This window comes from Lampris incognitus, chromosome 17, assembly GCF_029633865.1.
Source record: "Lampris incognitus isolate fLamInc1 chromosome 17, fLamInc1.hap2, whole genome shotgun sequence".
In the NCBI taxonomy this organism is placed as follows: Eukaryota; Metazoa; Chordata; class Actinopteri; order Lampriformes; family Lampridae; genus Lampris; species Lampris incognitus.
The window spans coordinates 36,015,450-36,028,061 of record NC_079227.1 but is presented as its reverse complement, the minus strand read 5'-3'; the positions used below and the strand labels follow the sequence as shown (position 1 = coordinate 36,028,061).

The following is a 12,612-nucleotide window of genomic DNA, read 5'->3' as shown; positions in this document are numbered from 1 at the left end:
CAGCAAAGCAAGAACAGCATTAAGCCCCCTATCAAGCCCCCAGCAGTGTGTGTCTGTGTGTGTGTGTCTGTGTGTGTGTGTGTGACACAGAGGGCTGTGTCCCGGTGTACCTGTATTCTTCCCGGGTAAAGACAGGAATGACAGAGGGCTGCAGGACTGTGATTTCCACCAAAGTCCGGTTCTCCTTCACTGGTTCCCCATCGTCATAGGCGACCACCACCAGCTGTCAAGGATAAACACAAAAACAAAGCTACACCCAAAACCAATACATACATATGCTGTCCCCTGTCTCTCTTTGTCTTTTTCCATTTCATGGAATTATCTGCTCATTCCGTGTCATAGTCTGTTCCCGACGGACACGACGACGATCCCCGCGGCAGCACGTCAGGTCAGTTTCTTGCCTGTTTCAGCCACCCCTTCGTCAGGGCTTAGAGGTCACCGCCATCAAAGTGACTACCAGCGGCAACACAAGAAGCGAGCCTTCTCTTCCGCTCTACAGGATGAACACAAAGAGGGTTTGCGTAGTTTGCAGGCTTCGTTCTCTGCACCGCCCTGCACCAGGCCTGCACAGCTACAGCCACTCAAACTACTGGGAGCAAACAGAGGCTCTTCTGTTGGCCCTAAACAAGGGCCAACAGAAGTTAAATCCCTTGTTTAGCAGTCTATCCGTTGCCTACCAAGACAGGGCTCGCCGGTTCGAATCCCTGTGTTACCTCCGGCTTGGTCGGGCGTCCCCCACAGACACAATTGGCCGTGTCTGCAGGTGGGAAGCCGGATGTGGGTATGCATCCTGGTCGCTGCACCAGTGCCTCCTCTGGTCGGTCGGGGCGCCTGTTCGGGAGGGGGAACTGGGGGGAATAGCGTGATCCCCCCATGCGGTACGTCCCCCTGGTGAAACTCCTCACTGTCAGGTGAAAAGAAGCAGCTGGCGACTCCACATGTATGGAGGAGGCATGTGGTAGTCTGCAGCCCTCCCCGGATCGGCAGAGGGGGTGGAGCAGCGACCGGGACGGCTCGGAAGAGTGGGGTAATTGGCCAAGTACAATTGGGGAGAAAAAAGGGGGGAAAGATTCCCTTGTTCAAAGGCAACAAGGTGGCAGTAGCTGACGGAGGGGGTTCTGGCTGATGTCTCCGTTCCCGTTCCACCCAAATTTCCTCAGCTCCACCAAGGCAATTCAAACTTGCGACCTTGCAACTACCCGCCCTCGGGCAACGGTGTCTCCGAAATCCCTAAGGACACATCCGCCCATCTACTGGAAGAGGCGTCGTGAATTAACAAACCTTACTGAATTACGGTGTGAGACAGCAAGGCAGGCGGGCCGTGTGTGTCCTTGTGAAACTGAAACCTTACACACACATTATCTCACTCATAATCCCCGAACCTGGACCAGTTCACTTTGTTTGAGCATCACTGGGCGCAAACAAGGTAGATTCGTCCCTCGCATGATGTCGGAGGAGGACGCCGAATCCTTGTTGTGTTAAATAAAGCTCGAGGAAATCCGCAAGGCCCACAACCTCGCAAGGGGAGGCCGTAGGGAGATCAACTCCTCCAGCTAATAGCTGTGATTACATGCAGCACAGGGGGAAAGGGATTTTAGGGGAACACGTGCAAAAGGATGCGCGCCGCCTAGTCGAATCCCGGGAGTCACAACGGTTGTGCTTTCAGCTGTAAATGATTCGCTTATTGTTACGTCTTCTCGAGCCCCTACGAAAGTATGACCAGAGACACAACCAGCAGGGCGGAGGGTGGAGAACTACGTACATGTTTCACTACAATGCACATTAAATCAAGTGTGTGTGTGTGTGTGTGTGTGTGTGTGTGTGTGTGTGTGTGTGTGTACTCACATTAAATTTGAGGTTGGGCTCTTCATTGAGGTTGACCCTGGTGACCACGTTACCCGTATCTTCTTCCACCTCAAATATACTGCAGAGTATGGGTAGGTCTCCTGGTCCACTCGATAGCGCACTAGACCTGCTGGAGTACCCTGCAGAGAGAACAAGCACACACTTAACACTAGAACACTTAACACTAGAACACTTAGAACACTTAACACTAGGACACTTAGAACACTAGAAAACTAGAACACTAGAAAACTAGAACACTTAACACTAGTAAACTTAACACTAGAGCGCTTAACACTAAAACACTTAACACTAGAACACTTAACTCTAGAAAACAACACTAGAACACTTACAACATTTAACACTAGAACACTTAATAGAACACAACACTAGAACACTTAACACTAGAACACTTAACACTAGAACGCTTAACACGAGAACACAACACTAGAACACTTAACACTAGAATGCTTAACACGAGAACACAACACTAGAACACTTAACACTAGAACACTAGGACACTTAGAACACTAGAAAAACTAGAACACTAGAAAACTAGAACACTAGAAAACTAGAACACTTAACACTAGTAAACTTAACACTAGAACGCTTAACACTAAAATACTTAACACTAGAACACTTAACTCTAGAAAACAACACTAGAACACTAGAACACTTACAACATTTAACACTAGAACACTTAATAGAACACAACACTAGAACACTTAACACTAGAACACTGAACAACAGAACACTTAACACTAGAACGCTTAACACGAGAACACAACACTAGAAAACTTAACACTAGAACACTTAACACTAGAACGCTTAACACGAGAACACACTAGAACACTTAACACTAGAACACTTAACACTACAACACTAGGACACTTAGAACGCTAGAAAACTAGAACGCTAGAAAACTAGAACACTTAACACTTGTAAACTTAACACTAGAACGCTTAACACTAAAACACTTAACACTAGAACACTTAACTCTAGAAAACAACACTAGAACACTAGAACACTTACAACATTTAACACTAGAACACTTAATAGAACACAACACTAGGACACTTAACACTAGAACACTTAACAATAGAACACTTAACACTAGAACACTTAACACTAGAACGCTTAACACGAGAACACACTAGAACACTTAACATTAGAACACTTAACACTAGAACACTTAACACTAGAACGCTTAACACGAGAACACAACACTAGAACACTTAACACTAGAACACTTAACACTAGAACGCTTAACACGAGAACACAACACTAGAACACTTAACACTAGAACGCTTAACACGAGAACACTTAACACCAGAACGACCGGGATTTCACTCCTACGACCTTGACAAAAGTTACGACCATGGGTGGTAAAAATTACCGCCAGTTTTTAAACTCTATATTGTGTCAAGATAAATACCAAATTGAGATATTAATGCAATACATGTATTAGTATGTCTGTTATGAAACTAAGTGACACCAACATTAACATTTTAACAACTTTAATACTATTTTTCCAACAATTCAAAATGGCCGCTGTCCAACGCCTGTGAATACTGCAACGTCTTGCTGGTAGTCATGGTGCGTCTGTAACCAAAAATCAAGAGTAGACTATTTCTCTGCACTGCAGAACGCCAGCGTGTTTCTGGGACAGAGCAATGAACTTCATGAAGGAAATGACGCGACCAACACACGTCATAAATACTGACGTGACACGCACGATCACGCGCAAATTACGAGACGGTCATTTTGACCGCTCATGGTCGTTTTAGTTAGATCTTATCATAACTCTTTTTTGTGCGACTGATCTAATACTCATTTTAATGCAAACACATGTAATTTTAGGAGCATTCAGGGGGCGGCAGGTCTGTATCTTTTTTATTTTCACAACGTTATTAAACTTTGAAAATCCAAAAACGGTCATAATGACTGTCTTGGTCGTTCTAGAGTTAAAAAAAGGGATCAAACCTATTTGGGTGAAATACGTATACGCATTCTTTTTTTTGGGGGGGGGGGCTTCCCCCCTTTTCTCCCCAAATGTATCCAGCCAATCACCCCCACTCTTCCGAGGCATCCGCGGTCGCTGCTCCACCCCTCTGCCGATCCGAGGCGCCAATATTTTTTTCCTAGGATGAATCCGGAAAGTTTCCGCCTCAGGCGCTTGGATTGGCCAGATCTGCCTGTCAGTCAAAGTCGATACAAACGCGCAACAACCCTAACCCTAACCCTAGCAACGTTTGCTAGCTAACTGTTAGCCATTAGCCACGTTTGCAACCAAGCTTACTGTGCCAACTTAACTGTGCGTACGGTAAGCGAAATTTTTTTTCCTAGGATGAATCTGGAAAGTGGACCGACAGGCAGATCTGGCCAATCCTAGCGCCTGAGGGCAAGAACTTTCCGGATTCATCCTAGGAAAAAAATATTTGCATCCGGGGAGGGCTGCAGACTACCACATGCCTCCTCCGATACACCAGCCACTTTTTTTCACCTGACAGTGAGGAGTTTCACCAGGGGGACGTAGCCCCCAGTTCCCCCTTCTCCCCGACCAGGTACCCCGACTGACCAGAGGAGGCGCTAGTGCAGCGACCAGGACACATACCCGCATCTGGCTTCCCACCCACAGACACGGCCAATTATGTCTGTAGGGACGCCTGACCAAGCTGGAGATAATGCGGGGATTCAAACCAGCAATCTCCGTGTCGATAGGGAACAGAATAGACCGCCACACCACCCAGATGCATGTATATACCTTCAAACCCACTTAATGCCCTTGATCAAATACAGTATACTATGTAGATAATGTATATACATATACTTTAATATCATGCACCTGTTCATTCAAATGAATGATTTTGTTTAATCTTTGTTAAACTCAACGCACCCACAAAATAAAACGTCACTTTAGCCTCACCCCACCCGTTACATGCATCTAAATATGATGTAGCAGCAATTAACATGTAACTTGATGCACCCAGGTAGCGTAGTGGTCTATTCGATTGCCTCCCAACACGGGGGTTGGTAGTTCGAACCCCCGTGTTACCGCCGGCTTGGCTGTGTCTGCGGGTGGGAAGCCGGATGTGAGGAGGAGGATAACTGGCCAAGTACAATTGGGGAGAAAAAAAGGGGGGGACCCTAACTTGATGCTGACAATGGGGGGGACCCTAACTTGATGCTGACAATGGGGGGACCCTAACTTGATGCTGACAATGGGGGGGACCCTAACTTGATGCTGACAATGGGGGGACCCTAACTTGATGCTGACAATGGGGGGGACCCTAAGTTGATGCTGATAATGGGAGGGGACCCTAACTTGATGCTGACAATGGGGGGACCCTAACTTGATGCTGACATGGGGGGAACCTAACTTGATGCTGACAATGGGAGGGGACCCTAACTTGATGCTGACAATGGGAGGGGACCCTAACTTGATGCTGACAATGGGGGGGACCCTAACTTGATGCTGACAATGGGGGGGACCCTAACTTGATGCTGACAATGGGGGGGACCCTAACTTGATGCTGACAATGGGAGGGGACCCTAACTTGATGCTGACAATGGGGGGGACCCTAACTTGATGCTGACAATGGGGGGGACCCTAACTTGATGCTGACAATGGGGGGACCCTAACTTGATGCTGACAATGGGGGGGACCCTAACTTGATGCTGACAATGGGGGGACCCTAACTTGATGCTGACAATGAGGGGGACCCTAACTTGATGCTGACAATGGATTACTGGTTATTTTACCTGTCGAGTTTAAAAGTGCTCCGGCGTTGTTTTATTAATTTCGCCAGTATGGCTAACACATCCTCAAGAACCATTATCCAGAAACTTCCGTGAATTTTAAGTCGATTTTGAAATGTCAAGAAGCAAAGTTTTTATGTCACGGTATTTGAGAAATGTGGACAATACTGCTACATAACCCCCCCCCCCCAATTACAATTTAATGAGCCGGGGGTCACAGGACGAGAGACTAATTTACTGTCTGGCTTTCTCAGGGTTGAAAAGGTTGAAGATCTGCCGTTTTGAGCGTCTAGAGAGGTGGCGAAGGTCATATTTACATAAAGACTTTTGTGCAGCGCCGCAGAATGATTCAGCATCACACTTGCTGGTTCATTTTTGAATACTTCCACTCGGTACGGAGAGTTGCAACTTTTAATTTTTGGGATTATGAGAAATGTCTTCTTTGACACAACGTATTCATGAGAGAGACCAATCAAAAAAACTTCCTTTGACAAATAACCAATAAATGGAACTTGTACTTTATAGTCACTGCAATGGAGAAATGACAGCTTTATTTTGTGGGACTGCTTTTACGTGGGCAAGTCGGTCAACACAAAAACGTGTGTGTGACTTTAAGTGCAGTCTCCAAAGGAGTGTTTGACATTTTTCAGTGATTAGTAGCACAATTTAGCATCCTTTTCCCCATAGGGTTAAAATGGCCCTTAGCCCCGCCCCCCCCAGCTCAGGGATGGTCGTTCCCTCTTCACATAGACGGCCTCTTTGACTCCCAGTTCAAACCAGCGTTCCTCCCTATCAAGGATGTGCACATCCCCATCCCTGAAAGAGTGGCCGCTGGCCTGTAGATGGTGTAGACTGTGGAGTCCTGGGGCCTCATGTTATCAGTTGTGACTATGGGCAAATTTGTGCATACACACCCATGGGATTTTTTAGCCCTCACGTTTGCCTGATAGTCAGAAGCAAAGCCTGATGTTTATCTGTAATGCCTTCCTCCTAACATCTGTTGTCTACCTCTTGCAACAAGCAATCACCCAGGCCTGCAAAGACGTCAGCGTTAGCCAACCGGTGTCTAAATTCAGGGATTACCCAGGTTCTAAACTGGTCTCTGAGAAAACGCCATGGGTGTGTACGCACAAATGTGCTCATAGTAACGATTGACACATGAGGCCTCTGGCCTGACGCGTTAGCTCTTCTGTCTTGTGCCATCCTCCAGGTGGGCTAGGAGTACATCTGTCGCCATCTTACAAGGCTGTGATTGCAACTATTCCCCAATCCTCTGTGAACAGTAAGCGTGGCCATGGTAACTCTAGTTAACGGTCACGGCAATCACCACCAGAAACTGTTGCTTTGGGTCGTTATGCCACTGTATTGTTAATCCAAGTCAGGTCAGCCTTTGCTGCTACCATTATGACAGTAGGTGGTACTATCTGCATCTGTTTCTACTGCCTTGTGTAGATTTGCCTCTTTAGGCAAAGGCTAGCAGAAGGTAACTCCGAATTCAAATCCAAGAAGGCGCTGGCAGCAGGGCGCTTGATGGTGTTTGCGGGCAGAAGAGCCCAATGGGATCATGAGCCCTATCGGACCAATGGCACCAACATCAGATGGCGTGCAGAAGAACCACTCTGTTGGTCAATCGATGGCATCGCTCGACAAGTAAGCCGTCACTGCGGGGCGACCTCTTTATCCACTGAGCCCGTCGCACTATGGCGTACCGCTCAGGGAGGGGTTCTGAGGTCCAGAGAGACTGTTCGGCGGGGGGGCACGACACCGACTGTCTTAACTACTGTGCGACAAATGTGGACGACAATGTTGCTCTAATGCAGCCTGATGGCCCACGGGCGCGCTTGCCGAGCTCAAACCGCACCACGGTCATCATCGTTGTCGACGGACTGCCGAAGAAGAGAAGTACTGTTTATAAGGGTGGGGGTACCCGCAGTCCGTTTAGACTGACGGGCGATGAAACGTTTCTCTCGATAAACGATGAACCGATCCAACTTTCTGTGATCCCCTTACCTTGGATTACCGAGCATGCGTCAAAACCACCCCGCGTTACCCTCGAATCAACTGCCCCCTTGGGGGTGGATTAAGATGTAGTGTAACGTACTCAACAGTACAGGCACACAACATGAAGAGGGGAGGGGGGAGGGAACAGGAAATGGATTCAAAATGTACACCACAGCGGAAACTCACTGCGGGGTCGGCGTCGTTGGCCATCACGGCGGTGACGATGGTTCCCTTGACAGCGTTGGGGGCGACCATGCCACGGTACACCGACTCGCTGAACACCGGCGGGAAGTCATTCATATCCTGAACCAACACACACACACAGTGTACAAACACACAAAAAGACAAAGCACATGAAAGAGACCCAGGCAAACGCACACAGACAGAGAGGCAAGACCCCACCGAGTCATAGTTTGCATGGGACCCAAAAGAGTTCGTAAAACTTTAATTACGTTTTTTTTGGGGCTGGGAAGATGTTTGTATTTCCCTAGAGTGGTAAAACTGATTTCCTTGGTGATAAGTTAAAAAAATAAAATAAAACCCCAGACTGCACCACACACCCGGCTGCTCTGAGCTAGAAAACCTATTTTCTTTCTTTCTTAGGGGGTGAAATCCACATTATGATCAGCCCCACCGATTTGCCCACATCACATGAGGGCATCAAATGCACTGACGCCTTGTGTTGTGTTGCTGATACACGTGGGATCCGCTGTGCTAGACTGATAAAATATGAAGGGGAGTAGAAAAGCTTCAGGATCCGGGACAAGATATCCTACTACAACACTGTCACGTTCAGAACCTCAGGGCCCCACCCCACCCTCCTTCCTCTTGCCCTCCACTCCCAGGCCTTTCACAGAGTATGAGTGGGCAGAGGCAGGCTAAATACGAGTGCTTACTTACTTTGGGAATTACCGGAAATGACTATTTTCCTTTTCATTTCAAGTTATATTCAGTATCAGTCCATCTATTGTCTACACCCGCATAATGCAATGCAGGATGGTGGGGGCTGGATTGTAGCCAAGCATGCATTGGGCAGGAGGCTGGGAGACATGTTGGACATGGTCCCTCACACCCCATTCACACCTATGGACAATGTAGAGACCCCAGTTCCCCTAACATGCATGTCTTTGGACTGGAAACTGGAAACAGACGGGCTGGGATTGAACAAAGTGTATCTTATTGCAGTGGTTCTCAACCTTTTTGGGGTCCTGGACCCCCTGCGTATTTTTGATCTACCCTGAGGACCCCTCCACCTGGTCTTGGGGGAGGGGGGTTGCAATTTGATAGAAACAGTAGAAACTGCATTTTAAATTGCATTATAGCATTTATTCACTCTTTGGGGCAAAAATAAGAGCTTTCAGTTGTAACTTAGATATAGGTAACAAAACAGAATTCTTATGCAGTAACTTTCAGATATATGTAACTAAACAGAATATGTATTCAGTAACTTTCAGATATATGTAACAAAACAGAATATGTATTCAGTAACTTTCAGATATATGTAACAAAACAGAATATGTATTCAGTAACTTTCAGATGTATGTAACAACACAGAATATGTATTCAGTAACTTTCAGATATATGTAACAACACAGAATATGTATTCAGTAACTTTCAGATATATGTAACAAAACAGAATATGTATTCAGTAACTTTCAGATATATGTAACAACAGAATTTTTATGCAGTAACTTTTAACAATGCAAACGGGAGCGAGATCTCTTATTAAAATACAATAAATTACACTTGTGAAACAGATGTAATTAGAGAAAAAAGTCCTGTTACCCTTTATAGTTTAGGTAGATAAAGGTCTCAGTCACATTTGAGTAAAATAATCCTATTTCTATAAATGTCATAGAATGTCATTTTTAAAAGATATTTTATTTTCACGGACCCCTTGCAATTACACCACGGACCACTAGGGGTCCGCGGACCCCCGGTTGAGAACCACTGCTCTAGTGGGAGGGGGTTTAGGATTCAACTTGCTTACCTCCCGATCAACCCTTTGACCAGTTGAAGCCGTAGATACTACATCAAACATGTTGGATTTTTACCACTGGAATCTGGACAAACCTGGAGTTTTTCGGCAAGCGCGTGCACCTCTGTGACTCCGGTCATAACCGGTGTGCTTATCTGCAACCGCGGTCTGCCAGAGTCACGTGTGATGTCGTGTCGATTAGGGCTGTAAAATTCTTCTAGTGCGCTTCCATCTTAGGCCACTGTCACCTAATTTGCATGTGTAATAAGCTGAATTGAATTATTGAGGAGTTGGAATCCGGCTGGAATTCAGCCCCAACCTCCTGAATAGGCAGAGGTGTGCGCCACAGCCCCACTCGTGTTCGTCCTCTTTCCTATTATTGTCATACACTTTCAGACTTACCCCCCCCCCCACATTTCTTTCTCTGTACCAAGTCTCCTCGGTTAGATCACTATTTCAAAATCCACCCTGTCTCTCTTTAATTGCCCCCCCCCCTATCTTGCATTGTCTCACTCATTCCTCGTCCATCTCTCTCCCGCCCTCTCGCTCTCTATATGATCCAACGGGACTCGTTTCCTCTCTGATCTGCCTCCATCGCTCTCTCGCTCCGTTCTCACTCACCACAATCTTGACCGTGACGGTGGCTAATCCAGGGGGCATGGCTCCATCCATGTCCAAAGCTTCCACGGTGAACGTGTACATTGGCTCAGGGTGACCCAGGGTCTCAAAGTCCAGGACCTTTAACACTGACAGCTTCCCCGTTACCGGATCGACGTGAAACAGACGCCTGGCATCTTGGTTGGACGTGTCGGTTTTGATGCGGTAGGTTAGGTTACAGCCAAGGTCGGCATCTACCGCCTGAGGAGGGATAAACCAAGACAGACAGAGTGAGCAAAGAGATGGACGTTTGAACGAGAAGTAGAGAATGGAAACGAAAGTACTGTCACTGGTTTCGAGCTCTGCAGAAAGCTAAAATGTTGAACTGTGCTGTGAGTGCACACATAATTCCACCCATCCATGCATCCATCCATACGTCCATCCATGCATCCATCCATCCATCCATCCGTCCATCCATGCATCCATCCATGCATCCATCCATCCATCCGTCCATCCATGCATCCATCCATGCGTCCATCCATCCGTCCATCCATGCGTCCATCCATGCATCCATCCATGCATCCATCCATCCGTCCATCCATGCATCCATCCATCCGTCCATGCGTCCGTCCATCCGTCCGTCCATGCATCCGTCCATGCATCCGTCCATCCATGCGTCCATCCATGCGTCCATCCATCCATGCATCCATCCATGCATCCATCCATCCGTCCATCCATGCATCCATCCATGCATCCATCCATCCGTCCATCCATGCATCCATCCATCCGTCCATCCATGCATCCATCCATCCGTCCATCCATGCATCCATCCATGCATCCATCCATCCGTCCATCCATGCATCCATCCATGCATCCATCCATCCGTCCATCCATGCATCCATCCATCCGTCCATTCATGCATCCATCCATGCATCCATCCATCCGTCCATCCATGCGTCCATCCATGCATCCGTCCATCCGTCCATCCATGCATCCATCCACGCATCCCTCAGCTCACCTTTAGCTGTAGGATAACGGTGTCCTTGGGGCTGTTTTCAGGCAGGTTGACAACATAAGCCGGCTTAGTAAACAAAGGGCTGTTGTCGTCCAGGTCCAAAACAGTGACGGAGAGCGTTAGTCGGGAGCGCCGAGGGTCCACCGCACCGTCCCATGCCTCAACAATAAGGTTGTAGTGGCCTCTCACCTACACAATGAAACACACGGAGGTCAACCCTTAAATCTTTGTTGCTTCCTTGTCCTTGTTGTTGTCTTGATGTCTCTCGTGTTAACAAACTGATATGAGTCTCGCCGAATAACCCGTATGGCACATAACAACCATAGCCCTCATTTTATAACCTAAACATTACCGCATGAAATCCACAACTTTTGGATACGTCAGTTACCAGGTAGGATATTAGCAAATATCAACATTTGTTCCATCCATCCATCCATTATCCAAGCCGCTTATCCCAACCGGGGTCGTGGGGATGCTGGAGCCTATCCCAGCAGTCATCGGGCGGCAGGCGGGGAGACACCCTGGACAGGCCGCCAGGCCTTCACAGGGTCCACACACTCACACCTAGGGACAATTCAGTACGGCCGATTCACCTGACCTCCACGTCTTTGGACTGTGGGAGGAAACCCACGCAGACACGGGGCGAACATGCAAACTCCACACAGAGGACGAACCCCAAGGCCGGACGACCCCGGGGTTCGAACCCAGGGCCTTCTTGCTGTGAGGCGACTGCGCTAACCACTGAGCCACCGTGCCGCCCAAGTTAACAGCTGTTATAAATAATAAACTTTGTTTCCAATATTATTTCTGTGTAGGAGTTGCGGTATATAATTTGTGATGAACAGATAGATCAAACAGCTAAAGCCTTATGCATTATAGTGTACATGGATTATAGTACACAGACAACACTTTGTCCAGCAGGCGACGAAATTAGATGATGGAAATTTCAAACACATTAGCATTTCTGTCATTTACTTCCCTTGTTCTTCTTTGCAATTTCACTAGCTAGTTGGTATTTCAGCCACATGTACTCGACATGTACTCGGCAGAGCTGAGCTACAGCCAAACAGGGTAAAAGACCAACCTGCTAATAACATGCAGAATTAGAGTTTGCATATTTTCCCACACTTTTTTTCCTATATTCCTTTTTCCAACAGCCAAGTTCTTCTGCAGACATGCAAACTACTCCAACCTCTCTGTCCAGCGGCACCGAGGTGGTGATGGCGCCGCTGCTGCTGATGGAGAACAGGTCCTGGTGGTTGATGAGCCGATAGTGGACCTGTCCACTGGAGCCCAGGTCTGGATCCACAGCCTGAAGCACGCACGCACACACACACACACACACAGACACACACATGGTAAAGCAGGTTGAGTGTAAGTTCAATTAATTAACGGAACGTTCACAAGGCCAAAAAAAGTC

General features: G+C 47.3%; 1 protein-coding gene across 1 annotated transcript in view; it reads right to left on the bottom strand.

Annotated features, from left to right (window-relative positions):
- Window positions 1-12,612, bottom strand: part of LOC130127199 (protocadherin-15-like) — a 409,304-nt gene that overhangs the window by 109,971 nt on the left and 286,721 nt on the right. The window contains 7 exon segments of the mRNA XM_056296769.1: window positions 87-223; window positions 1,846-1,928; window positions 1,931-1,985; window positions 7,789-7,905; window positions 10,202-10,438; window positions 11,196-11,381; window positions 12,385-12,504. Coding sequence (XP_056152744.1) covers window positions 87-223; window positions 1,846-1,928; window positions 1,931-1,985; window positions 7,789-7,905; window positions 10,202-10,438; window positions 11,196-11,381; window positions 12,385-12,504 — 935 coding nt within the window.